General features: G+C 49.5%; 1 protein-coding gene across 1 annotated transcript; it reads right to left on the bottom strand.

Moving 5' to 3' along the window:
• Window positions 1–6719: 6719 nt before the first annotated feature.
• TAS1R2 (taste 1 receptor member 2) lies at window positions 6720–26526 on the bottom strand (the record flags this gene model as incomplete). The annotated part of the gene is given in 11 exon segments (XM_082859994.1): window positions 6720–6979; window positions 6982–7032; window positions 7035–7268; window positions 7271–7373; window positions 7377–7639; window positions 8105–8228; window positions 20967–21087; window positions 21089–21234; window positions 21237–21746; window positions 24486–24783; window positions 26345–26526. Coding segments are annotated over 11 exon segments (2292 nt in total).
• Between the last annotated feature and the right edge of the window lie 668 nt (window positions 26527–27194).

Below are 27194 nucleotides of genomic sequence, written 5' to 3'. Positions count from 1 at the left end.
ACCTGGACCTGATGCCTAAGGGGCCTCCCCGCCTCCTGTCTCACACCACACGGCCTGCTTTCTCCCTTCAGAAAGCCTTCAAACTTCCCTCTTAGGACCAAGCGGCTTACCCCTGCCGGGCACTCACTCTGTGCCAGGAAGCCTGCTGAGTGCTTCACAAGAGCAGCTCATGTCATCCTCACAGCAGTCCTGTGACCACCCCCCATTTCACAGAAGAGGGAACTGCAACGCAGAGGGGTGAGTTCACTCTCCCCGAGCCTCACAGCTGGATAGGTGTGCTCTCTCTCTCTCTCTCTCTCTGCCTCTCTGTCTCTGTCTCTGTCTGTCTCTGTCTCTGTCTCTCCTTCCCTCTCTCCCTTCCTCTCTTCCTTTCTTCGATCCTCTTAGTTTCCTCTCCCTCTCTCTCGTTCTCCATCTCCCTCCCACCTCCTCTCCCTTCCCCCCTCCACAACTCACCCTCACCCCCAAGCTCAGCTCCACACCCTCTCTCTATTTTCTGGACCTACCGGGTCCTCCTCTGCTCAGGCTGGCCCCTGCCTGGTGCGCCCTCCGAGCCCCCCTCATGGGGCCGACGGCTGCACACCCCTCAGGTCTTGGCCCAATGTCACCTTCTCGGGACACCTTCCTCCCCTTCCCAAGGCAAGGCGTCTACTCTGGGTGCCCCTGCAGCACCTGGAGCCTGCCCCTCACACAGTGTCACATGGAGTCCTGGGTCCCCCACTGGAACATGAGTGCCTGGGAGCAGGGACTGATGTCTGGGGTGGTGTCTCCTCGGGGCCGCACAGCGCCTGACCCTAGTGGTGTTTTGTAAGCATTTGTGGAGTGAATAAATGAACGAGGGAGTGAGAGAAGGGGTGCATGAGTGAATGCACCTCACTCACAGACCTGAACTGCTCAGCCTGACCATCACCGTCCACACTTCCCGACCTGCCCCTGCTTCTCTGGCTTCTGACCTCACAACCCATTATAGTTCTGTTTCTTTCACTCACTCATTCAACCAGCATTTGTTGGGCACCTACTCTGTACCAGACACTTACCTAGATGCTTGAGATACGTCCGTTAACAAAACAGACAAAACTCCCTGCCCTTGTGCAATGTATAGTCCATTGGGAAAGAAACACAATGAACAAGGCAAAGAAGTAAAATATATAGTGTGTTAGTGGCCAGTGTTAAAGAGAAAAACTTAAACAGGAAGACAAATGCATGAGACAACAAACCATGGGACTATCAGGAAGGACATTTCAAGAAGAGGGAACAGGGACCTCCTGGGAGGTCCAGTGGCTAAGACTCTGCTCTTCCAATGCAGGGGGCCCAGATTCGATCCCTGGTCGGGGAACTAAGATCCTGCATGCTGCACGGCGCGGCCAAAAATATAAAATTAAAGTAAAATAAAAAATAAAGAGGAGGGAACGGCCAGTGCAAAGGCCCTGAGGCAGAAACATGACATGTCTGGGGGATGGTGAGGAGGGCACTGTGGCTGCAGAGGAGTGTAGGAGGGAGGTGGCGGGGAGCCCTGTGGGTCTGACACACGCCCACATAAGGACGTTGGCTCTTCCTCTGAGGGTGCTGGGGAGCCACGGGGTACTGAGCAGAGGAAGGCGATGAACTGACTTAGGTTTTAAGAGAACCATTTTGGGCACTATGGGGACGAGGGCAGAAGCCATTAGGAGGCTGCTGCTGGAACGTAGGTTTAAACCAGGATATAGTCTGAAGGTAGAGCCAACAGTTTTGCTGACAGATAGGATGTAGGATGAGAGATAAAGAGAAGTCGGGATGATGCAGAGGGTTCTGGTCCGAGTGATGGAGATGCTGCCATATTTGTTTTTTTCTTCAAAAAGTGAGATTTAGAGAAAGATATCCTACTATTTCTATGAAATTTCCCAAGTAAAACGGTTACCTGGTGAAACTGGAACAGACATTTGCTTTTCCTTTCTTAAAACAATGGAATTTAGTCTTTGGGATTTTCTCTCTCCAAGTTAAGAGTTCTATAACGTATACCTGAGGTAAGTAAGAGACCAGGAAGCACTAGAGACTTTGCTTGCCTGGGAGGCTCAGTCCCAGCTTGCTGGCTCCCCTCTCTCACCCTCTCCATTCCCCCCGCAGCCCCTGCCACCGGGGAAAGCAACACCTCTCTCCTGGCCGGGCCCCAGATCACAGCCAGCTCCCACCAGGTCCACTCCAGCCCTGAGTAAGGCCCCGGGCAACTCACTGCTCAGGCAACAATGCCTTGAGCGATGAAGGCATTGGAGATGAGACCACAGGGGAGAAAAAGGCTGCACAGAGAACAGTTCCTGCCCTCCCCCGCAGGTGGTAGCAGACCAGAAAGGCAGCGGCCATGTCACAAGTGCTGGACCAACAGAGGTTAAGCCCAAGCAGCTATGGGAGCACGAAGGAAGCCCTCGGCCTAAGGCAGGGAAGCCTTCCCAGGGGAGGAGGCATTTGAACTGGGCCTTAGGGGACAAATGTAAGTCCACTGGGGAAAAGACAGAAGGGCCTGAGCAAAGGTGTGAAACCAAGCAGTGTGTCTGGGGACTAGCTGGGGGGCTGCTGGAGATGAAGCTGGAGAGACGAGCAGGGTCCAGATTTTGAAGGATCTGATTGGCACACAAAGGGGGTGGGGCAGGATCGTGGAGGCCCTGGGGAGCCACAGAAGGTTTCTGAGCAGGGGAGACCCGTGACTGTGATTGGAATAAGGGGACGTCAAGCAGCTGGCCAGAGTGTGGATTTGGGCAGGATGACAGGGGCCTTGGAGAGGAAGGCTGGAGAGGTGCTCTAGGAGAGATGGTTACGGGTCAGAGAGTAAGGAGGGGACCAAAGGAGAGTTCCGGGTCGGTGGTCACAATCAGGTCCTAAGAGCAACTGAGAACCTTTAGACCAAAAAAACAAATGATCCGAGGAGAGCACAATAGCTGAACCCCACCCCAATTACCCCTTGAACCCACATCCTAGCTCCCTCACTTATGAGCTGGTGACCCTGGGCAAGTTAATCAGCATCTCTGAGCTTCAGTTTCCTCTTCCCTAGGGTAAGGATGCATTCATTGGGTTGCAAGCGGCAGAAAATCCAAGTCAAACTGTCTGGGGCAATAGTGGACGTTAATGGACTCGTGAAATGGGAGATTTCAGAGGTGGGGCTGCCTGCCCGGAAGATCCATCATCTCAAAGGTTTCCAAGGACCCAGTTTTTCCATCCTTCCACTTTGCCTCTAAGGCTGACTTGCCTTGTGGTCCTGCAAGAGCTGCCTCCAGCTCCTGGGTCAACAGCCTTCCTGGTTCCTCAGAAAGAAGCTCTCCCAGCAAGCATCCTGAAAGTCGCTCTGATTGGACCAACCCAGGTCATATGCCCACCCCTGAGCCAATCACTGCAGGGTGTCTGTGGATTGGCTTGGCCTGGGTCACCTGCTCCATCCCCTGGAGCCAGGACACGGGAGGCAGCTTCCCTATAACCACATAGATCTCCCTCGGGAGACCAGGGGCTGCCAGGGAGGGAGGGAGGAAGGGGATGCTGGGAGGTGTCAGCACGTGGCCACCGAGGGTCACAGGTACCCATCAGGCAGGGTCGTCATGGGGATTAGAGGTAATGTATATGAAGCAGATGGCACACAGTAGGTGCTCCTCCAAAGACACTATGCTTTTTGTTATTACATATAAAAGACCTTCATGAGAAAGAGGAATGAGATTTAATTTGTGGTCCCCAAAAATAAAACTAGTGGCCACAGATGTTTCAGAACCCTGGGGAGTTAGGTTTTGATTCAATCTAAGAAGAATTTTATCAACATAGTAACTGGCATTGTCCTCAGTGAGCCTCCTGTCACTGGAGGGGAACAAGAAGGGATGAAGCTCTCAGCTCCGGGTGGCTATAGAAGGCGGTGCGGAGCAGATGCCTCTGAGGTCAGTGGGATTCCTGGATTCTCTCTCTAATGGTGGTCTGTGAGGCAGAACCAGGAAAATGAGGTCATTATCTCTTAAAAAAAAGATGTTTAAACCAAGGCATCAGAAGCTTGCAAGAAAAGAGAATTAAGAGCTTAAAACTCCCTGAGCCTCTGACAAGCTGGTCCCAAGGGCGGGGGGCATGGAACACAGGCACATCCAGGAACAGACTGCACAGAGCTGCTCCCCAGAAACTCAGGGCTGGATGGGGTCTCAGCCTCTCCCCTGCGAGGCAAGCGGAGGGGACAGAAAAGGGATGGTCACACCAATAGTCTGTCCTTGGGGTCTTGTCCCAGCAAGTCTCCAGCCCACCAGGCCAACACCCAAGACTGTGGGAAGAGGATGGAGCCAGAGAGGAGGCTAGTCGCAGAGGTCAGGGACATCCAGGGACAGCACCTCAGGCAACCCCAGGAGCAGGGCCAGCCAGTCTGTGCAGGGGACGCCGACAGTGGCCACCAGGGAAGACAAGGTCCAGATACCTAGGTCAGGGTCCCCCACATGTAGCCCCAGCTATCCTTCCACGCTCGGTTCTACAACCCAGCCGCCCTCAGCCGCCTGCTCCTGGGGCCTCCCTCCACTCTGCCTTTGCTCTGCTGCCTGTCCCACCCACTCCGCCCCTCCCCAACCCCGCCCCTCCCCAAACACTCATACTTCCTGGCTTCCCAAACTTCTGTGTCCTTCAAGGCTCTTTTCAAATGCCAGCTTCCCCCAAAGTCTTCCCTGGTCACTGCATCCACCAGCCATCTCTCTAAAATCTGAAGCCCCCCAGCACACCACAGGGCCCTGGCGGGGACACTGCACCCCCTCCACCCAGCCGTGATTGCCATTCCCCTGCACCAGCTTTCCAGGCAGGGCTGTCTGGGTCTCACTCCACAGAGGGCCGTGGTTCCGGGGGTGAGCCGTGTGGGGCTGGGGACGTTTCATAACCCTTTTGAGTCTCTTTTTTTCCCCATCTGTAAGATAAGGACCCTAACAGCACCCAACTCATAGAGTTTGGTGAGGAATAAATAGATAAAATTACAGTACAGTTCTTAGGGAGGGCAATAAACGTTAGCTGTTGTCCTCATCAATTGTAAGCACAAATATTTGTTGCGTCCTTCCAGTACCGCAGGCCATGAAGAATGAACTGAATGAATGATGTGATGGTTTGGGGAAGGGGCAGTGGGCGGTGGAGGAGATGGTGGAGGAAGCCGACAGTGACTTAGCGGTTCGTCAGTATCCACGGAGCACCTGCTCTGTGCCAGGCTCCAGAAAGAGGCTTAGGGAAGAGAAACAGGGACCGTCCATGGAGAAGCGGCCCAAAATATGAAGGCTGTTGCCCCAAATCCCAGATGGTTCAAGCCAAGATCCTGCCACCCACCACCCTGAAGCATGAAAGAGGTAAATTCAGGACAAGGACTCAGTCCTGCCCTCCCAGCCGCAAATAAGCTTAGGGAAGTTGTTCCTGCCAGGGTTGGGGCTGGCCAAGCTCTCAATCACTCCCGGGGATTTCTGAGAAGGCCACCATGTCACCGCAGTTATGGATTCTTCAGAGCCCCCATCTCCCTGCCTGAGCGCACTGAGGCTCTGACACTCTCTCTCCCAACTTGGAGCTGGGTGCACCTGAGCCGGTCACTCAACCTCTCTGGGCAGGCAGCAGTTTGGACGCCTCAGTATGGAAGTTGTGGCTCCCTGGTGAGCTGTCAGAGGCCAGGTCTGACCCCTGAACAGGGAAGACAGGGCCCCTTCTGCAGCTGGAGCCTACCATCGGGGGTGGTTGACATGCACATGGCCACACCCAGCAGAGCAGCCTCTCCCGGGTTTGGCAGTGCCATGGTACACAGTGGCTCTGGAGCACGTGAGAGGCTCGAGCACCCCATAACAACACCCAGTATTTACTGGGTGGGGGCCAGTTTCCAACAGAGGCTAGTACCATGGACTAGAAGATATACCATGGACATCAGGGTGTAAAAAGGAAACACAGTCTTATTTTGCCCCTGATGGTTCCAGGGACATGTGGATTTGCAACGGTTGGCATTTACTGAGTACTTAATATACGCACTTTGCACCCCTTATCTCTGATCCTTCAATGTTCCCATTTTAGGGACGCGGAAGTGTAGGCTCAGGGGCAGTAAATAATTGGCCCAAGGTACACAGCTCAGAAGTGGCAATGCTGGGATTGAAACCGAGGTCTCCGATTCCACATCTTCTTAGGGGACCTCCGGAAAACAAGAAGGAAACTCATTCGTTTCACCCAAGCGAGGTTTATTCCCGAGCATTTATGGGCTCAGCTGTACTCAGAGACAACAGAGAAGCCGGGGATTCGTGCTCTGGGGGAATCTCGGGGATGAGACGCGGACACACGGGCAGCTAGTGAATGAGGCAGGGCAGCATTATTTGAGCTCACATCCTCCAACCCCAGCCCAGCCCTCCAGCAGGCGTCCCTTCACCGTGAACCTGCAGGTACCCACAGTGACCACCAGATGGCGGCTGTAGGCTGCCAAACTGGACTCCGTCCTTGGAGACCAATAGGTCAGCTTGGGTTGTTTTTCTAGAACGGGGTGGCATTGCCCGGCAAGCTAAACAGCTCGAGGGAAAGAAACGAAGGGCAAATGTTTCTCGGCATCCATCGCTAGGTGGGTAAAAATGGCCAGGACGCAGAGAACCTCGGAGGAACGCCAAATCAGATACCAGGGCATGGTGGTAATCGTTGGGGGTGGCTTCCTTGCAGACATCTGGAGCTGAACAAGCAAGCCCCCGGCCTCCATCTCCCAACGCTGAGGCCCTCATCCCAATGGGCAGATGATAGGAGTGCTATCCCCTCCCCACGGTGTAGCCCTGAATCATGCTGTTGAAGTAGGCTGGCGTGTGGCGCTCCAGGTAGAAGAGGATCATGTAGCACTTGGGGCCGAAGTAGCCCAGGGTGATGCCCAGGAGGTACAGCACAGTGACCAAGAGGTCCAGGATGGTGACCAGCACCCCCTCGTAGACAGACACGAAGGTGCAGAGGAAGACGGAGGAGGTGAAGTAGAAGGTCATGCAGAAGGTGATGAACTTGGCCTCGTAGTAGCTGGGGGCAGCTCCTTGCCTATGTGGGTGAAGCCAAAGACCAGCACGGAGACAAGCAGTCCAGGCTGGTGTTGATCAGCAGCCCCCGGTGGTAGCTGGGGTTGCAGGACAGGGTCGTGACCTTGGGGTCATCGGGGTCAGTGCGGGCAGTGGGGTTGGTGGTCACGGCCAGTATGCTGCTCCCCACGATGACTCTCTTGAGCACCGTGATGAATGCCACGAAGACGTAGAGCCCATGGTAGCAGACCCAGAAGCCGTAGGCCCGTGGGAGGCGTCTGGCCATCTTGAAGATGAGATGATCTGGAAAGAGCGCACGGCGATGCAGGAGATGCAGACGGTGAAGCAGAGCGTGAGGAAGGCCTGGAGGCAGAGGCACGTGGAGACCATGGGCGGCCCTACTTACACGGGGACCACCATGTATGCCATCAGCTGCAGCATCAGGAAGCACACGGGCGCCCCGGCCGAGCGAACTATGGGCGTCTGAAACTGCCTCCAGAAGATTATCGAGATGGCCAGGGTGCCGAGGAAGCCCAGGGCAGCCAGCATGACCACAGTGATGGTGGGTGCCTCATGCCATTCAAGGAAGGCCAGCTGCCGCTTGAAGCAGGAGGTGTCCTTCCTGCGGGACCACTCGTAACTTGGGCAGGGCTGGCAGTCGAATTCACCTGCAAGAGCCCACAGCAACTCCCATCAGCAGAACCTGCCTTCTCAGCATCTACATCCACTGGGCCTGCACTGAGCCAGGTCACGGCAGGAGAAAGAGAGAGAGAGAGAGAGAGCTAAGGACGACCAATGCTCATTGAGTCCCTTACACCCCCCGACTCATCAACTCCTCACAGCAACCCCATTTCACAGATGAGGAAACTGAGGCTCAGCCAGGTAAAGTCACAAAGCCAGGAAGTTATAGAGGCAGGATTTGAACCGAGGACTCCTTGACTCAGAGTCTAATAACTATAATTCCTTCCTCCCAAGACCTCACCCTCTGGTGGGAAAGACATAATCCTTAGCCTTTGGACACTTACGTACCATGGGGGAGACCCCAGAGACCCTGCCGAAGGTGAAGGGCCCTGGAGACCCCCCTCCCAGGGCAGGGCAGTGGCAAGACAAGCATGTGGGCCCATGAATCATACCTGCAGCTCGGTTGAGGAAGGTGCCAGAGAGGCAGTCAATACACTCGAAGCAGCAGGGGTGGATGCCAGCTAGCTTCTTCTTTTGCCCAGGATGGCAGTCCTTGGAACACATAGACACAGGGGTCTGGAGGGAGGAGAGCAAAAGACCCTGAGTCCTCTTTCCCACACTCTGGGGGCTCCCTTACCCTCTCTAACTCATCCGCAGCAGGATGCTCAGGGGAGGGGAACTGGCTTCTGTCTGGGCGGGAGAGGGGTGCTGGGACTGCCATTAGAACTGGACCTCTGTAGGCACCTTCTTAGTTTTGCCCAGCAAAGACCTAATCCACCTTCTTTGTGTAACAGCACCCAGCTGTTGAGACGGAGACTTTCTGAGGCTGCTGAGTGAATAGGATATAACTCTGGAGCTGCTAGCAGCCCGCTGGTTTCCAGGGGGAGAACATGCCTGAGGAAGGATCTGGGAGATGGAGAGAGTGAGATCCTGGATCCAGCCTTGCCTGAAGCTTCCCCTTCAGGTCAACTCCTGGAATTTTCAATGATGTGAGGCAATAAACTAACTTTTTGTTTATATTGCTTTCTGTCGCTTACCACCAAGAGTCCTAATTAACACATCTTTTATGGAGGGGCAGGGGTTTTCAGGTGAGCAAGAGCAGGTAGGCAGTGGCCATGTCTATTGCTTTTACTGCTATATTTCTTTTTTAAAAAATAAATTTACTTATTTATTTTTGGCTGCGTTGGGTCTTCGTTGCTGCACGCGGGCTTTCTCTAGTTGTGGTAAGCAGGGGCTACTCTTCATTGCGGCGCACAGGCTTCTCATTGCAGTGGCTTCTCTTGTTGTGGAGCACGGGCTCTAGGCACGCCGGCTTCAGTAGTTGTCGCACGTGGGCTCAGTAGTTGCGGCTCGTGGGCTCAGTAGTTGCGGCTCGCGGGCTCTAGAGTGCGGGCTCAGTAGTTGTGGCACATGTAGTAGTAGTAATAGTAGTAGTAATAGTAGTTGCTCCACAGCATGTGGGATCTTCCCAGATCAGGGATCGAACCCATGCCCCTTGCATTGGCAGGCAGATTCTTAACTATTGTGTCACCAGGGAAGTCCCTGCTATATTTCTAGAAACTAGAAGCGTGCCCAGCAAAGAGGAGGCCTCCAATGATTGTTTATTAAATGAATGAATGAATTACAAGCAGAGGAAACAGTAAGAGCAATGAGGTGGAAGAGAGGATGGGGATGGCATTTTTGGGAAGAGGGTGTGTCCGAGCCTGGCTGAAGTCAGGCTGCATGGGGAGAGGGTGGGAGAGAATGGAAGACTGAACTATGACACTAAAAATGTAGGGGTGGTGGGAAGCAGCCATGGCTCTTGAGTGGGGAGTGGCCTGATTAGATTCGGGTTGTATAGAAATCATTCTGACAACCAATGAGGAGGGTGTTGCAAGAGTACACAGATAAAGGACCAAGGGCCAGACAAGAGGAGCCATGGTAGGACCACTCGACCTCAGAGCCCTTCTCTTCTGGCCTCTCAGAGATCACCTGCTTTCCCGTTCCACCCCTCTAGTCTCTCTTGCACATGCATCAGATGATGTTTCTGGATGTCTTGTTCGCTCCCTGAAACCTCATGGAAGAGCCTCTCCACCAGCCAAGTTAAGTCTGATCCTCTGCCAGCCTTCCCTCTGTGGTCTTTTCTGCCTCCTGTGGGACCACACACATGTGCAGGCCTATGTCCACCAACACACACACACACACACACACACACACACGCACACACCTTATCCAGACCTACACCCCACCACTCCCTTGCCATGTATTCTCCCCCTCCTCCAAATTCATCTCTACACTAACTCTGAGCCCCTAAGTAACCAAATTAATCCTACCTCTTACCCATGGAGTCTCAACCTGATATTCACACATTCATTCATTCAAAAAGGTATTGAGTACATACCGATGCCAGGCACTGGAAATATAGCTGTGAACCAAATGAGACAAAGTCTCTGTTCTTATGAAATGAATATTTTCATGGGGAAGAGAGACAACACACATATAAATCTATGATACAACAGATGGTGATAAATATTGTGAAGGAAAATAAAGCCATGCAAGGGATATGGAAAATGATGGAGGAGCTGATTTCACTTTCACATTGGGTGAGAGGGGAAGGAAGGCCTCATCCAGCAGGTGACATTGGAGTAAAGATGTAAAGGCCGGGAGGGAGCAGGTCATGAAGATATCTGTTTAGGCAGCAGGGACAGCATGTGCAAAGGTCCTGCAGTTGGGAGACTTGGCTTAGTCGAGGAGCAGCAAGGCCAGCGTGGCTCTAGCAGAATGAGCAAGGGGAAGAACAGTGGATCTGTTCAAAGAGTTGGAGTCGCACTTCCCTGGTGGCGCAGTGGTTGAGAGTCCGCCTGCCGATGCAGGGGGACACGGGTTCGTGCCCCGGTCCGGGAAGATCCCACATGCCGCGGAGTGGCTGGGCCCGTGAGCCATGGCCGCTGAGCCTGCGCGTCCGGAGCCTGTGCTCCGCAACAGGAGAGGCCACAACAGTGAGAGGCCCGTGTATCACAAAAAAAAAAGAGTTGGAGTCAAAATACTTTGGCTTTTACTCTGAATGAAATGAGAAGCTACTGGAGGATCCCAAGCGGAGGAGTGACAGGATCTGACCTTCATTTTAACAGGATTGCCCTGTCTGAATATAGATCATGAGGGGTAATGGCACAACAGGAGACCAGGCAGGGTGTTATTGTAATAGCCCAGCTGAGAAATGGTGGCGGTTCTGACTAAAGAGAGAGCCGTGGAAGAGGTGAGAAGTGGTCAGATTCTGGATGTGTTTTGAAAGTAGGCTGGACAAGATTTACTGCTGGGTTGGATGAGAAAGAAAGGAGTCAAGGATGACTCAGTGCTTTTGGTCAAACAACAGAAAGATGGTGTTGCCTTTTACTGGAGTGGGAAGACCGTGGGGGAGCAACTTTGCATAAGCAGGTGAATATTTGACTTAAAGTTGAGGGGAGAAGTCCAGGAGGAAGATATAAAATTGGAAGTTATAAACCTATGGATCATATTTCCAGCCCTGTAGACAGAGAAGAGAATAAGTCCATTGGCTGGCCTCTTGTACCCTCCAGGGTTTAAAGGTCAAGGGGATAAGGAGGGACCAGGAAAGGAGACCTAGAAGGAGTAGTCATAGCTGTAGGGGAACCAAGAGAGAGAGTGGCCCAGAATTCGAGTAAAGATATTGTTTCCAAAGAGAGGAAGTAATCAGCTGTGTCACATCTGTTCACAGGTTGACTGCAATGATGATGGTTGGATTGGCAATATCTAGACATCAGTGACCTTCACAAAAGCAGTTTCAGAAGAGTGATGTGGTGGAAAGCCTTGCTGGTATAGATTCAGGAGAGAATGGGGAACTTCTGGTTTCTGGTCTGGCAGGTAAGGAGCTTGGAAGTCATCACCTCCATCCTCACAACAAGGAAAAGGCTGAACAAGCTAAAAATCAACAACCCTTCTTAGGTCCATCAGAGAATTGGGGTCATGGGGCAAACTACAGATCCCAAAACCGGGGAGACAGGTGCACACAAAGAGTCACAGCTTATTAGGAGCAGGAAATGCTGCTGAGGCAGCAACTGGTAGGAGCCACTAGAGAGCAAATGACCAGTTGCTGGGACTGAGCTCAGACTAGCTTGAGAGAGGGCTCTAGGGGTGCATCCTTAACCCCAGGAGCCCCACCAGCTTCTCAGGGTAAAGACTGCTCTCCAGGAAGGGGAGAGGAAAAAGCAACCATTCTGAAATACACCCAGAGCATTCTGTTCTCCTTAACAAAGGCCTGCCCTCAAGGGAAACTATTTTACAACAGCCGAATTGACATAGGGGAAAGGAAGTACCCAACTGCAGCCCCCCTCTGGCCTTCCTGTCTCACCGAAGGTGGGGAGAGCTGAGAGGCACTTGTGAAGGGCACAGCCCAGGGCACAGGCTTACCAAAAGAATAAAACCTGGTCACAGATGATTCCAGAATTCTTCCCCTCCTCCCACATTTTACCACCACATCATTCAGGCTCCTGTATAATAACAGGGGATTACAACCAAAAGAACTGCAAGGCTCAAATTCTGTTTAAGAAGGAGTCTCTAGGGAAACCCAAAGCCAGCAGGGAAGACCAAAAGAGGGAGACATTAGAGGAAATTTTAGCCTCTGACACCACAGCTATGGCAAAGAGTAAACATAGCCTCACTCCTACCCAAATAAACATAAAACCTCATGCTAAAATTTATTTACCTCAGTTCCTTTAACAAACACATCATGTCTGGCTTTCAACAAAAAATTACAAGGCATGTTAAAAGACAAAAAAAAAAAGTCTGAAGAGACAAAACAAGCATCAGAATGAGACTCATATATGGTAGAGATTTTCCAATTATCAGACAGGAAGTTTAAAATAACTATGATTAATATGCTAAGAGCTGTAACTGAAAAAGTGAACAACATTCAAGAAAAGATGGGTAATGTAAGCAGAGAACTGGAAACTGAAAGAAAGAACCAAAAGGAAATGCAACACATTTTGAAAAAACCTATGGTAACAGAAATAAAGAATGTCTTTGATGGGCTCATCAGTAGACTGGACATAGCTGAGGAAAAAGCCAGTGAGCTTGAAGATATATCTATAGAAACATCCCAAAGTGAAAAGCAAAGCGAAAAAAAAAAGTGAAAAAAAGAGAACAGAATATCTAAGAGCTATAGAACAATTGCAAAATATGTAACATACATATAATGAGAATACTCAAAGGAGAAGAAAGAAAGGAACAGAAGAAATATTTGAAGGAATATAGGCTGAGAATTTTATAATTATTAATGACAGATGCCAAATCACAGATCCAGGAAGTTCAGAGAACACCAAATGGGATAAATACTTTTAAAAAACTACTCTTAGGTATACAATATTCAAAATGTAAAAAAAAAAAAAAAAGATAAAGTCTCAAAGGAAGCCGGTGGGGCGGGCGGAATACCAACAAAAACGTTTACTAGGGAAAAAGAAGGACCTTTATGACAATAAAAGGGTCAAAAGATCAAGAAGAAGAGGGCTTCCCTGGTGGCGCAGTGGTTGAGAATCCACCTGCCAATGCAGGAGACAGGGGTTCGAGACCTGGTCCGGGAAGATCCCACATGCCGCAGAGCAACTGAGTCCGTGAGCCACAACTACTGAGCTTGTGCTCTGGAGCCTGCGAGCCACAACTACTGAAGCCCGTGTGCCTGGAGCCCATTCTCCACGAGAGAAGCCACAGCAGTAAGCCCGTGCACTGCAGGGAAGAGTGGCCCCCGCTCGCTGCAACTAGAGAAAAGCCCGTGTGCAGCAACGAAGACCCAATGCAGCCAAAAATAAATAAAATAAATAAATTAAAAAAAAAAAGATCAAGAAGATATAATAATTATAAACAGATATGCACCTAACTAGAGAGCCACAAAATACATGGAGCAAAGACCATCAGAATTAAAGGGAGAAAAGACAATTCAACACATAATATATTCCCCAGTAATAATTGAAGACTTCCATACCTCACTCTCAATAATGGATAGAACAACCAGACAGAAAATAAGTAAGGAAATAGAGGACTTGAACAACACAATAAACCAACTGGATTTAACAGATATACATAGGACATTCTACCCAACAACAACAGAATATACATCTTCTTAAGTGCACCTGGGACATTTTCCAGACAAGGACAGACCTTATGTTAAACCATGAATTAAGTGTGAATAAATTTTAAAAGATAGATATCAGGCTTCCCTGGTGGCACAGTGGTTGAGAGTCCAGCTGCCAATGCAAGGGACGCGGGTTCATGCCCCGGTCCGGGGGGGTCCCGCATGCCGTGGAGCGGCTGGGCCCGTGGGCCATGGCTGCTGAGCCTGCGTGTTTGGAGCCTGTGCTCTGCAGCAGGGGGGGCCACAACAGTGAGAGGCCCGCATACCGCAAAAATAAATAAATAAAATAATAAATAAATAAATAAAAATAAATTTTAAAAAGATAGATATCACACAAAGTATCTTCTCTGACCACAATAGGATGAAGTTAAAAATCAATAACAGAATGAAAACTGGAAAATTTGTGAAAATTAAACAATGCTCTTACACAACCAACGAATCAAAGAACTCACAAATGGGATTAGAAAATACTTAAAGATGAATGAAAATGAAAACACAATGAACCAAAACATGGGATACAGCAAAGCAGTGCTAAGGGGGGAATTTAAAGTTATAAACACTTACATTGGAAAACAAGAAAGATCTCAAATCAACAACCTAACTTTACAGCTTAAGGAACTAGAAAAAGAAGATCAAACTAAACCTGAAACTAGCAGAAGGAAGGAAATAATAAAGATTAAAGCAGAGTGAAACAAATTAAAAAATAGAAAAATATTAGAGAAAATCAATTAAGCCAAAAGTTGGTTCTTTGAAAAGATCAGCAAAATTGACAAATCTCTAGCTAAAATGGCTAAGAAAAAAAGAGAGGATTCAAATTACTAAAATCAGAAATGAAAGTGAGCACATTCCCACTGATTCTACAGAAATAAAAACAATTATAAGAGAGTACTATAAGCAATTATACACCAACAAATTGGATAAACTAGATGAAACAAATTCCTAGAAACACAAAATCTACTAATACTAAATCATGGAGAAATAGAAAATCTCAATAGACCTATAACTAATGAGGAGATTGAATCAGTAATCAAAAAATCTCCCCACAGAGAAAAGTCCTGGATCTGATGGCTTCACTGGTGAATTCTACCAAAAACTAAAGAGGAAGGAATGCTCCTTAACTCATTCTATGAGGCCAGCATCAATCTGATAACAAAGCCAGTCAAAAAGACTTCAAGAAAAGAAAACTACAAACCAATATCCCTTATGAATATTGATGCAAAAATTCTCAACAAAATACTAGCAGACTGAATTCAGCAGCATACTAAAAGGATTATACACCATGATCACATTGGATTTATTCCTGTAATACAAAGATAGTTCAACATATGAAAATCAATCAATGTAATACACCACATTAACAAAATGAAGGGAAAAAAAACACATGTTCCTCAGTCATAAGAAAGAATGAAATTTTGCCGTTTGCAACAACATCGATGGACTTGGATGGTATTATGCTAGTGAAATAAGTCAGACAAAGACAAATACTGTATAGTATCACTTATATGTAAAATCTAAAGAATACAACAAGCTAGTGAATACAACAAAAAAGAAACAGACTCACAGATATAGAGAACAAACTAGTGGTTACCAATGGGAAAAGGGGAAGAGAAGAGGGTCAATATAGGGGTAGGGGATTAAGAGGTACAAACTACTATGTATAAAATAAGCTACAAGGAAACATTGTACAACATAGGGAATAGAGCCAATATTTTATAATAACTATAAATGGAGTATAATCTTTAAAAATTGTGAATCACTATATTGTGCCCCTGTAACTTATATAATATTGTACATCAAGTATACTTCAATCAAAAATAAATAAATTTAATAAAACACATGATCATCTCAATTGATGAAGGAAAAGTATTTGACTCTTTCATGATAGAAAAACACTCAACAAACAAGAAGTAGAGGAAAACTACCTCAACATAATAAAAGCTCTATGTGAAAAGCCAACAGTGAATATCATATTCAATGGAGAAGGACTGAAAGCTCTTCCTCTAAAATCGGGAACAAGGCAAAGATGTGCAGTTTCACCCCTTCTATTAACACAGTACTGGAGGTCCTAGCCAGAGCAATTAGGCAAGAAAAAAAAAGTCATCTAAATTGGAAAGTAATCAATAAAATCACCTGCTCACAGATGATATCTTATATGTAAAATATCCTAAAGATTCTGCAAAAAAATTGTTAGGACCAATAAGTGAACTCTGCAAAGTATCAAGACACAAAGTCAACACACAAAAATCAGTTCTACACACTAACAATGAATAATTCAAAAAGAAAATTAAGAAAATAATTCTATTTACAATAGCATCAAAAAGAATAAAATACTTAGGAATTAACCAAGGAGGGAAAGACTTATACAATGAACACTACAAAACATTTCTAAAAGAAATTAAAGAAGACATAAATAAATGGAAAGACATCCCATGTTTACGGATTGGCAGACTTAATATTGTTATGATGTCAATACTACCCAAAGCAATCTACAGATTTAATGTAGTTCTTATCAAAATTCCAATGAGGTTTTTTTGCAGAAATACAAAAACTGAAATTCACATGGAATCCCAAGGGACCCTGAATAGCCAAAACAATCTTGAAAAAGAACAAAGCTGGAGGAATCACATTTCCTGATTTCAAAACTTTCTACAGGGCTTCCCTAGTGGCGCAGTGGTTGAGAATCTGCCTGCCAATGCAGGGGACACAGATTCGAGCCCTGGTCTGGGAAGATCCCACATGTCGCGGAGCAACTAGGCCCGTGTGCCACAACTACTGAGCCTGAGCGTCTGGAGCCTGTGCTCTGCAACAAGAAGAGGCCGTGATAGTGAGAGGCCTGCACACCACCATGAAGAGTGGCCCCCGCTTGCCGCAACTAGAGAAAGCCCTCGCACAGAAACGAAGACCCAACACAGCCATAAATAAAAATAAATAAATTAAAAAAAAAAAACTTTCTACAAAGTGGCAGTAATCAAACAGTGTGGTACCAGACTAAAGAGACACACAGACAAATGGAATAAAATAAAGTCCAAAAATAAAACCTCACATATATGGTCAAATTATTTATTTATTTATTTATTTTTTTGCGCTACGCAGGCCTCTCACTGTTGTGGCCTCTCCCATTGCGGAGCACAGGCTCCAGACGCGCAGGCTCAGCAGCCATGGCTCACGGGCCTAGCCGCTCCGTGGCATGTGGGATCTTCCCGGACCGGGGCATGAACCCATGTCCCCTGCATCGGCAGGCGGACTCTCAACAACTGCACCACCAGGGAAGTCCTGGTCAAATGATTTTGACAAAGGTTTCTAGGCCATTCAATGGGGAAAAGATAGTTTTTTAAGCCAATGATGCTGGGAAACCTGGATACCCAGAAGCAAGAGAATGAAGTGGCTTGTACTTAACACCATATATAAAAATTAACTGAAAACAGATCCATGACCTAAATGGAAGATCTAAAACTATAAAAACTCTTAGAAGAAAACACAGGGCAAAAGTTTCACGACACTGACTTTGGCAATGGTTTCTTGGAGATGACACCAAAGGCACAGGCAACAAAAGAAAAAAAGTGATCAAATTGGACTTAATGAAAAATTTTAAATTTATGCATCAAAAGATACTATCAACCAAGTAAAAAAACAACCTATAGAGTGGGAGAAAATATTTGCAAATAAGATATACAAGGTATTAATACGCAGAATACAGAGAACTCCTAAAATTCAACAACAACCAAAAAACCAACCTGATTCAAAAATGAAAAAAATAGGGTCTTCCCTGGTGGCGCAGTGGTTGAGAGTCCACCTGCCAATGCAGGGGACACGGGTTCGTGCCCCGGTCTGGGAAGATCCCACATGCCGCGGAGCGGCTGGGCCTGTGGGCCATGGCCGCTGAGCCTGTGCGTCCAGAGCCTGTGCTCCGCAACGGGAGAGGCCGCAACAGTGAGAGGCCCGCGTACCGCCAAAAAAAAAAAAAAGAAAAAAATAGACTTGAACAAACATTTCTTCAAAGAAGATATACAAATGGATAATAAGCACATGAGAAGATACCCAATATCAGTAATGATTAGGAAAGTCAGAATCTAAACCACAATGAGAGACCACTTCACACCCATTAAGATGGCTGCTATCAAAAAGACAGAAAATAACAAGTGTTGCTGAGGATGTAGAGGAATTGGAACAGTGAGCTTTTGTGCACTGCTGGAAATGTAAAATGGTACAGCCACTGTGGAGAACATGGTAGTCCCTCAAAAAATTAACAATAGAATTAACCTATGATCCAGCAATTACGTTTCTGGGTATATACTCAAAAGAAATGAAAGCAGTCTTGAAGAGATATTTGTATACTCCTATTCATAACAGTATTAATTTCACAATAGCTAAAATATGGAAGCAACCCAAGTGTCCATTTATGAATGAGCAAAATATTATATATCCATAAAATGGAATATTATTCAGCCTTAAAAAGGAAGGAAATTATGATGCATGTTACAACTTTGGATGAACTTTGAACTTTGGATGAACTTTGAGGACCTTATGCTAAGTGAAATAAACCAGTAATAAAAAAGACAAATACTGTATGATTCCACTTATATGAGGTATCTATTGCGGTCAAATTCAGAGATAGAAAGTAGAATGGTGCTTTCTAGGGGCTGGAGGAGAGGAATGAAGGAGGAGTTACTGTTTAATGGGCATAGAGTTTCAATTTTGCCAGATGAAAGTATTCTAGAGATGGATGGCCTTGATGGTTGTACAACAGTATAAATGTACTTAATGTTACTCAACGGTCAACTTAAAAATGGTTAAGACGGTAAAGTTTATGTTATGTGTATTTTACCACTATTAAAACATTGGGAAAAATCTTTTAAGATGGTAACGTTTATGGGTTTTTTTTACCATAGTTAAAGATAATTTTTTCAAGTAACAAAACTTATGAAATACAATGAAAGCAGTACTTAGAGGGAAGTGTCTAGCTGTCAATGCCCACATTTAAAAAGAAAGACCTCAAATCACATTCACTACCTTGTTGCAGAGTTGTGTACTCTGCTACTGTCTGTCATGACAGACTCCACAAGGAACTTGATCACTCTAGAAGACGTGGGTCCAGCAACCACAGGGTGGAAAAAGGATTGGCCACACTCACCATTCTTTGCAGAGGTCCATTGTAGAATCAGGGCTTCTCATCTCCAGAACCTTAGATTCTGCTAGAATAAATCATGGTCTCCAAAGGGGGAATACTCCCACCAGCAGACACAATAGGGCTCTATGGTTACCACCTGGTCATTTAGGGGGGTCTCATGCCAGCGAACGAGAAAGCCAAGAAAGGAGAGGTAAATGACCTGGATTAGCAGGAGGGGCTAGGAGTGCCGCTAGGGGTAGGAAGGCATAGGACTGGGATCCAGGCGATTCCCCAAGGTAGCACTTGGTGTTTCTAGCCCAGTGATGACTGCTACTAGACAGCCACCGGACCACAAGCCAGCCCGGACAAGGTGACAACAGCCTCTGACACCTTGGGGATGAATGTCTGGATCACCCCACATGCCAATGACCTAGGGTGACCAATGGCTGAGGGTGAAGGAATTCAGAATGGACAGTGGCAGAAAGAGAGGTTGAATCAGGTCCACCCGGGGCCCAGGGCAGCAGCAGGGCCCGTGGCTGGGTTCACTCGACTCCCCTCGTGCAGAGACCAACCTGGCCGCTCTCTGCCCAGGGGCTGCAGGGTGAGACGCCCGCAGGGAGCTGCTGGGTGTCACACGAGCGCAACCTGGAAACGCCAGGGAATTCATACCCCCGGGCACAACCCTTGACCGCTGGGAGATACGGAGCCAATGGATCAGTGCCATCCTCTTCCCACCCTCGGGGACTGTTCTAAAGTGACTTCTGAGAAGGTCCAGGTAAGACTGAGATCCCGTGGCTCCCAGCAGCACCCAGCTTGAGAACATTCCCTTATACTGACTCTTTCCCTGTAAAATACTCCCCAGCCTCCTGTTCCCCCAGATCATATCCTGGGATAAACCATCTGCTGGCCAAGCTGGGCTGAGGAACCTGGATTCCAGGGGTCTAATACATGGGGCCAGAAAGCATTTCCCTGTAATTCTCCTGAGTAGGCAGGACAGGGCCTATTATTGGCAGGGGCCTGGGTCTCTCTGGGTTCCCCTTTGGGGTCTGAGCCTTGCTTCCCCTTCCTCACCTAGCCCCACCTCCAACCCCAGCAGTGGCTCTACCCCCAAGCCCCAGCCTCTCTCCTAAGGCCAGACACTGGTGTCAGAAACAGAGGAGGAGACACTCGGCTTCTACTCTGCACCAGGTAATGTACATACATTATTATTAATCCTCCTAATAACTCAGCAGCATACACATTACTCCTTCTGTTTAATACATGAGAAAGCCGAGGCTCAGAGATATTAAATAACTTGCCCAAAGTGGCACAGCTAGTGGTGGCAGAACTGGGACTTGAACCCAGGCTGCCTGATTCCAAAGCTCTGCTCAGATCATCACCACCTGCCTCCTAACAGATGGGCTGTATCAGAGATGCCTGACGGGTATCAGGGGAGGATAAAGATGGGGATGCAGGGTGGCTGAGCGATAGAGTAGGCAGCTGGTTCCAAACTATGGGAAAGTCAGTGAAGCGTTTAAGCAGAGATGTCTAATGCTGAGTAGAAAGCGTACATCTCTGGTGTGTATCTCCTCTTCTCCTCTGGATCCCCAGTAAAACCTTCTACACCTTCCACAGGCCCGAGGTAGGGTGTGTGTGTGCCTGTGCCTAAACCAGGAAAACACAGCTTTAAATTCCAGGCCTGAATCTAGGTGATGCCGAACTGGGACCATGAACCTGAGAGCTGACGGGAATACACGAGCTCATCCCCAGGGCCTCCACCCTGGAGAGGCTGCGGGGAGAACTGGGGCTCCAGCCTGCAGGGCTTCATTCTAGGGAATTTCACCCAAATCTCCAAGGACAGGCCATCATGGGTGGTGATGATTAAGTTAATTTGTTTTTTTAAAGGAATTTTGTTTTGTCACCACGAAGGACTCCTGTGTGTCTGGAGGCAGGGCGTGGTCCATGGCCTCTCCCACCCATTTGCCCAGAACCCACCAAGGGAAGGGGAGGATAGAGCAGAGCAGTGGGCAGCTCTGCGGTCTCCATGGCAACCACGGACTCGGCACCTGCTCCGTGGGGCCCTGGCTTTCCACAGACCAGACCTCACCTGCCAAGGGTAGACCACCTCCTTGTGGCAGCCGGTCTGGTTGCAGCCCAGGAGGCTCTGCAGCGCGTGAGCCACGGCGTAGACGGCGGAGTACACACTGTAGACCACGCGTTCGCCAGAGCGTGAGGATGGTGTTGAAGGACTCAGAGGTGTCCATACAGGTGTCACACTCCTGGTTGCAGGTGGCCCCCGGGCTGCTCCTGTTGAGCGCGGGCCGGCTCACCTGGGAGCGGTGCACGCGGAACTCGCTGAAGCCCGGGATGGGCACGCTCTGCTCTGGGTGGTGATGCCCAGGGTGGTGAAGCCCAGGAAGGTGCCTGTGCGCTGCAGCTGGGTGAGGTGGTGCAGGACCGGCTCGATGGCCCAGGGTTCGGAGGCGACCCACACTGCGCCCGTGGAGTTCTGGCGCAGAACCTCGCGGAAGAAGTTGAACAGGGCCAGGTCTGGCGAGGACACGGCCACAACACGCGCCATGCTCTGCTGCAGCTTGCCCATGATGGCCTCCAGGCGCTCACGCTCCTGCTGCGTCATCGTCCGGTCGGGCTGCGGCCTGGGCAGCGTCTCCCGGAAGGCGATGCAGATGTCACGGTGGGCCAGGCACTCGCTGAGCAGCTGGCTGCTGCCGCGGCCATAGTCGTCGCTGCTTGTCAACACAAGGATCCAATTCCAGCGGAAGTGGCGCATCAGCGGCACCATGGCCTCCATTTGCTGATGCACACCTGGCGCCATGCGCAGCACTGCTGGGAAATGCAGCTGGTCATTGATGGTACCGTAGGTGATCTGCCGGAGGGGAGGGTCCAGCAGGTATTAGCGAGGGCCTCACAGGGTCCCCCCCCCAGGGGGGTTCCACCCACCGCCGTCATCCTTATGGCATTTGAGGAGCACATAGCGCCAGCCACGCCCAGGGCTAAGTGGTTTACTCCACCGTCATCATGGACATCACAGTAATGACAATGAACGAGCACCTACTATGTGTTGGACCCTGAACTAGGTGGTTTACTCCATCGTCACCATGGTCATCACTGAAATAACATTTCACAAGAATCTATCATGTGCCTGGCCCTAGGCTAGGTGCTTTACGTTAACATCATCATGATTACCCTTGTAGTAACACTTACCAAGCACCTACTGTGTGCCATGCCCTGGGCTAAGTGATGTTCACCATCTCACGATGGTCATCAGCCTGGTAGCCTTTAGTGGGCACCCACCACATGCCAGGCCCTGGGCAAGATGCTTCTCATCGACGTCAGCCCCACCTCAGCCTTTAGCAACGCTGTTGACCACCTATTGTGTGCCAGGCCCTAGGCTAGTGATTTCCATCATTATCATTCTCATGATCTAGTAACATTTATTGAGTGCCTGCTGTGTGCCCCTGAGCATAAAGCTTTCCTCCTCACCATCCTCCTCCTCAGATTAGTCACATTTCCTTCCGCAGCCTCTGGGATAGCACAGTCTTGGTTTTCTTCCCCTTTCACTGGTTGCTTCTCCTCTTCTCTATGACCTCTTGACCTTGGAGGACCCCAGGGCTCAGCCTTCAGTCCTTGTGTCTTCTCCATCTGCTCCCCTTCCCTTGGTGATCTCATCCAGGCTCCTGGCTTTAAATACCATATCCATGCTGACAACTCCCAGTAGCCCTGCCCCGGACCTGTCTGCTAAATTTCAGGCTCATACCTGCAACTGCCTCCTTGACGTTTCAGACTTAACGTAGCCAGAACTGAACTGCTGTCTCCCCTGAACCTGCTTCACCTACAATCTCCCCATCTCCCCTGATGGTGAATCCATCCTTCCAGTTACTCAGGCCAAAACTGTAGAGTCCTCATTGGCTTGTCTCTCTCAAACATGCCACCTTCAAGCCATCCGCACATCCCATTGGATCTGCCTTCAAAGTGTGTCCATTCAGTGCCTACACCTCCCCACACCATCCTAGTCCAGCCACCATCATTCCTGCTATGAGTTACCCCGATATCCTCTCCCCTCTCCCCTCTACAATCTACACTTAGCGTGGCTCCAGGGTGACCCTCCTCACACACACACCAGTCACATATTCAAGACCCTCCAACAGTTCCTAATGCCACTCAGGAAAAGCCAGAGTCCGTCAGTGGTCCCCAAGGGGCTCCATCATTGACCCCAGCGCTCACCGCTCTGATTTCATCTCCTTCTCTCCCACTAGTCCCAGCTCTGCTCACCCAGTTCCATGGACACACCAGGCACCTCCCAGCCTCTGCATCTGCTGACCCCTTGTCGTGGAGGCTGTTCTTCCTCCTTCACCCCCTTCAAGCCTCCATCCAATCTCCCTGTACCCCTCCGCCTGCCCGCCGACGTGCCCCACCTCCCTTAACCTCGACTGTTCCTTTTATCCATTTCACTTCTCACTTCCTATCATCCTATATCACATACTTATTTACATCGATCGTCTGTCTCTCCCCACTGGAAGATAAACTCTATGAGGGCAAATTTCTGTGCATTTCCCCAGCTGCATCCCCAACACCTACAGCAAGACCTGGCACAGTCGGTGCTCCATAAATATTTGTTAAATGAATGAAAGAATTACTTCAGTCCCGGACTAGATTCTTCACATAAGAATATTAACACTGATTGAGCACCGACTCTGAGACAGATCCTTGGTGCTTGATATAATAAAAACAACAGCAAAAAAACAGTATTTGGGGCTTCCCTGGTGGCGCAGTGGTTGAGAGTCCGCCTCCCGATGCAGGGGACATGGGTTCGTGCCCCGGTCCGGGAGGATCCCACATGCCGCGGAGCGGCTGGGCCCGTGAGCCATGGCCGCTGAGCCTGCGTGTCCGGAGCCTGTGCTCCACAACGGGAGAGGCCACAACAGTGAGAGGCCCGTGTACCACAAAAAAAAAAAAAAAAAAAAAAAAAAAAAATTACAGTATTTGTAACTACCCACTGTGGGCCAAGCCTTGTGCTAGCTGCTCTTTAATGAGCAGATATTTTATGCCAGTTCTGGACCACGCCTTTTTGTTCATGATGGTGAAACTAGTTAGAATAGCAGTAGTAATTCTATAGCACTTTTTTGAGGACCTGCTGTGACGCAGATTCTGTGCTAGGCAATTATATAGGATAATATTGAGCGCTTTCTGAGTTTTTATCTTCACGCAAGATGCTTCACGTAACAACAGTAACATTATTGACTACCTATTGTGCCCTAGAAATTCTAAATTGAACGCTTTAATCTTCAGACAGTCCAAGGATAGGACTCTTATCATCCCACTTTAGAGATGGGGAAACTGAGGCTTGGGAAAGTTAAGAGGTTGGCTCAAGGCCTCACACTGGCCAAGACTCAGATGCAAGATGCACACCGAGGTCTTTCTGCCTCCAAAGCCTGAGCTCTTAACCAATAGGCTGGCTACCTTGCCAGGGCTGGGGTGGATGTCCTGACCTTGCTTCTGCTCCCCGATCCAACACCCCCGGGATGGGTGGGGGTGGTGAGCCCTCAGGAAAAGCACTCGGCTACCCTCCTTCCCAGCCCCTTCTCCCAGGGCCCAGGGGCCTCACCTGTGGAAGGAGAAAGAGGGAGAGGAAGTGGGCCACGGTCACAGGGGACTCGGAGGTGTCAGGGCCGGTGATGGCCACCACGCGGGGTATGTAGTGGCTGTAGTCTTCCTGGATGGGCAGGAAATAGTTGTCCTGTGACAGGAAGTAGAGCACAGGATGGATGTTGTTGGACATGTAGCGGGTGTCCACCATCTCGTAGCCCAGCAGCACACTGGGCAGCAGGCTGCTGTCGTTGATTTCCTCCACCACAAAGCGCATGGCCTGCATGAGGTTGTAGCCCAGCACCTTCATCTCGTACCTGGAGAGGCCGCAGTAGGGTGGAGTGGGCAACGGGTCCAGAGTGAGGAGGTGAGGGGAGGGGAGTGGAGGGGAGAGCCAGCCTGTCCCTCCTGCCTGCGGTAGGAAAGCCAAGGCATCGCCCAAGAAGGAACCACTCCAGAGGGTTCTGGAATTTTTACATCATTTTCACCACCCCACAGCTCTGAGATCACCATCGTCCCTATGACCACCTCTGACGCTATGATCTCTGTGGCCACCATCAGTCACTACCACTGCCACCAGTACTACCGTCCCTATGACCTCCGTCATCACTCTATCAATGTCCACCAATGTGACCACCATTACCCACCATAGCCTCCATCATCACTATCGTCACTGTGACCATCAACACCTACTATTCCTATTATGGGTATCATCACCACTGCCATCACAGTCACCCCATGTCTGTGACCATCGTTATCAATACCACTACCATCATCACCACCACCACTACCGTCATCATCACCATCACCTCCATCACTATCACTGTCACCATCACCATCACCACCATCACTATCACCATCACAATCACCACCATCATTCTCACCATCACCACCACCACCATCACTATCACAATCACCACCATCACTCTCACCATCACCACCACCACCACCTTCACTATCACCACCACCACCACCTTCACTATCACCACCACCACCACCATCACCATCACCACTGCCGCCACCATCATTACTGTACTCCATTTTCCTTATCACCAGTATTACTACTACCAACATTATCAACATCACCATCACTTCTATCACCACCATCATTTCACTAGACTCTCCACCATCATCAGCAGCATCAAAATATACAACATCATGCTTAGTACCATCACCCTCACCATTCTCAAGCCAGCATATAATCTTCCCCAACATCTTATAAATGGCTCATTTCTTATAGTCAGGCTTTAATCATCTTTGCACTCTCCTTCCTTCCCTTCTCTCTTTCTCAGAATGCCTCGCCCTCTCTGCACAAGATCACTATTTTATAATCCCAGGCTGGCTCCAGTATCCCAGCCTTCATGCCTGCCTGAAGGTGGCCCGCTCAATCTCTGAATGATGCTGCCACCCCAGTGGGTTCACAGGGGATGGAGTGCAGAGGAAAGCCCCCCCAGTCCTGGAAACACCCCTGCCCACCCAACCACAGCCCTGGGGAAATACAAACCTTCCTTCCAGTCTGAGAACCTGCCTCCCAAAGGTATAACAGCCGGGCCTTGGCACGGACTCATTGGGAGTCCCGCTGCTGCCAGAGGGAAGGGGGTTGGTTTTGATGGTCTCTAAGACCCCTCTAGGCTCAAACATCCCATAACTCTTTAGTAAGAGACGTGACATTGAGACACCAGGTTTCAAAATTTCAGGACATAGTCGCCATAGATTTTAATAACGCGGAGTGTGCCGGGCCTCCCTGAGAGCCAGTGGGGTGCATCCAGGATGGGGGTTTGGCAATGAATGACGAGACGCATTCATTGCCAGACGAGGACCAGCCTCGGCTCCCACCCCGCCCCCACCATCACTTCCAGCCTCACACTGGAGACTCACACATTGCACTTGGGCACCTGCAGGTAGTTGAGGTGGACAGTGCCCTTCACGTTGGCATGGAGGGGGAAGAGGCCACCCAGGAGGTAATCCTCAAGCAAGTAGAACTCCGAGTTTTCAGTCAGCTCAGCCAGGACCCGCAGCAGGAAGATCAGGGAGCAGACCACCCTGCCCTGGGCTCCCATGGCTGGGAAGTGGAGGTCCCAGAGGTGGCTTTGCCTCCCTGGAGAGCTGGCAACCTAACCCCAGGGGATTTGCGCAGACATTTACATATGGGTCCTGTCACTGTCCAAGGAGCAGGAAAGCACCTGGGACAGGTAGAGAGGTTTGAGGGCTCTGAAGGAAGGGGAGGAGGCTGGAATGAGGATGAGCCCTTCTTAGGGCACAGCAGAGCCTGGGTGGTCCAGGAGAACCCCATCTGGCAGTAGACAGAGCATGTCCTGCTAACCTGGCCACACCTGCACCTTCTGCCATTTAGATGAGGTCAGGTCACATCTCCCTGATGTTTCAAGCATTTGGGAGTAAAGGACATAGATGCTCCCATCAGGAGACAGAGTAGGGGGGCAAAGGGAGCCCACACTCCAGAGCCTGACCAAGTTGGGGCTGGCACGTGGTCGTGTGTCCCGCCCCTGACCCATAGTAGTTGTCCCAAAACAGCAGCCACTGATTCTAAGAACCAGGCATCACGCTGAGTGCTTGTCACTCACCATCTCATTTAACGCTCACAATAACTAGGACTATTACTAACCCCATTTCACAGGTGAGGAAACTGAGGCACAGAGAAGTTAAGAAACTCAGTGTCAGTTGCACAACCAGCAGAGCTGCGATTCAAATCACACAGCCAGACCTCAGG

This window comes from Leucopleurus acutus, assembly GCF_964270905.1.
Source record: "Leucopleurus acutus genome assembly, chromosome: 2".
Lineage (NCBI taxonomy): Eukaryota > Metazoa > Chordata > Mammalia > Artiodactyla > Delphinidae > Leucopleurus > Leucopleurus acutus.
The sequence above is the reverse complement of the archived record's forward strand: the minus strand, read 5'-3'. Positions and strand labels throughout refer to the sequence as shown.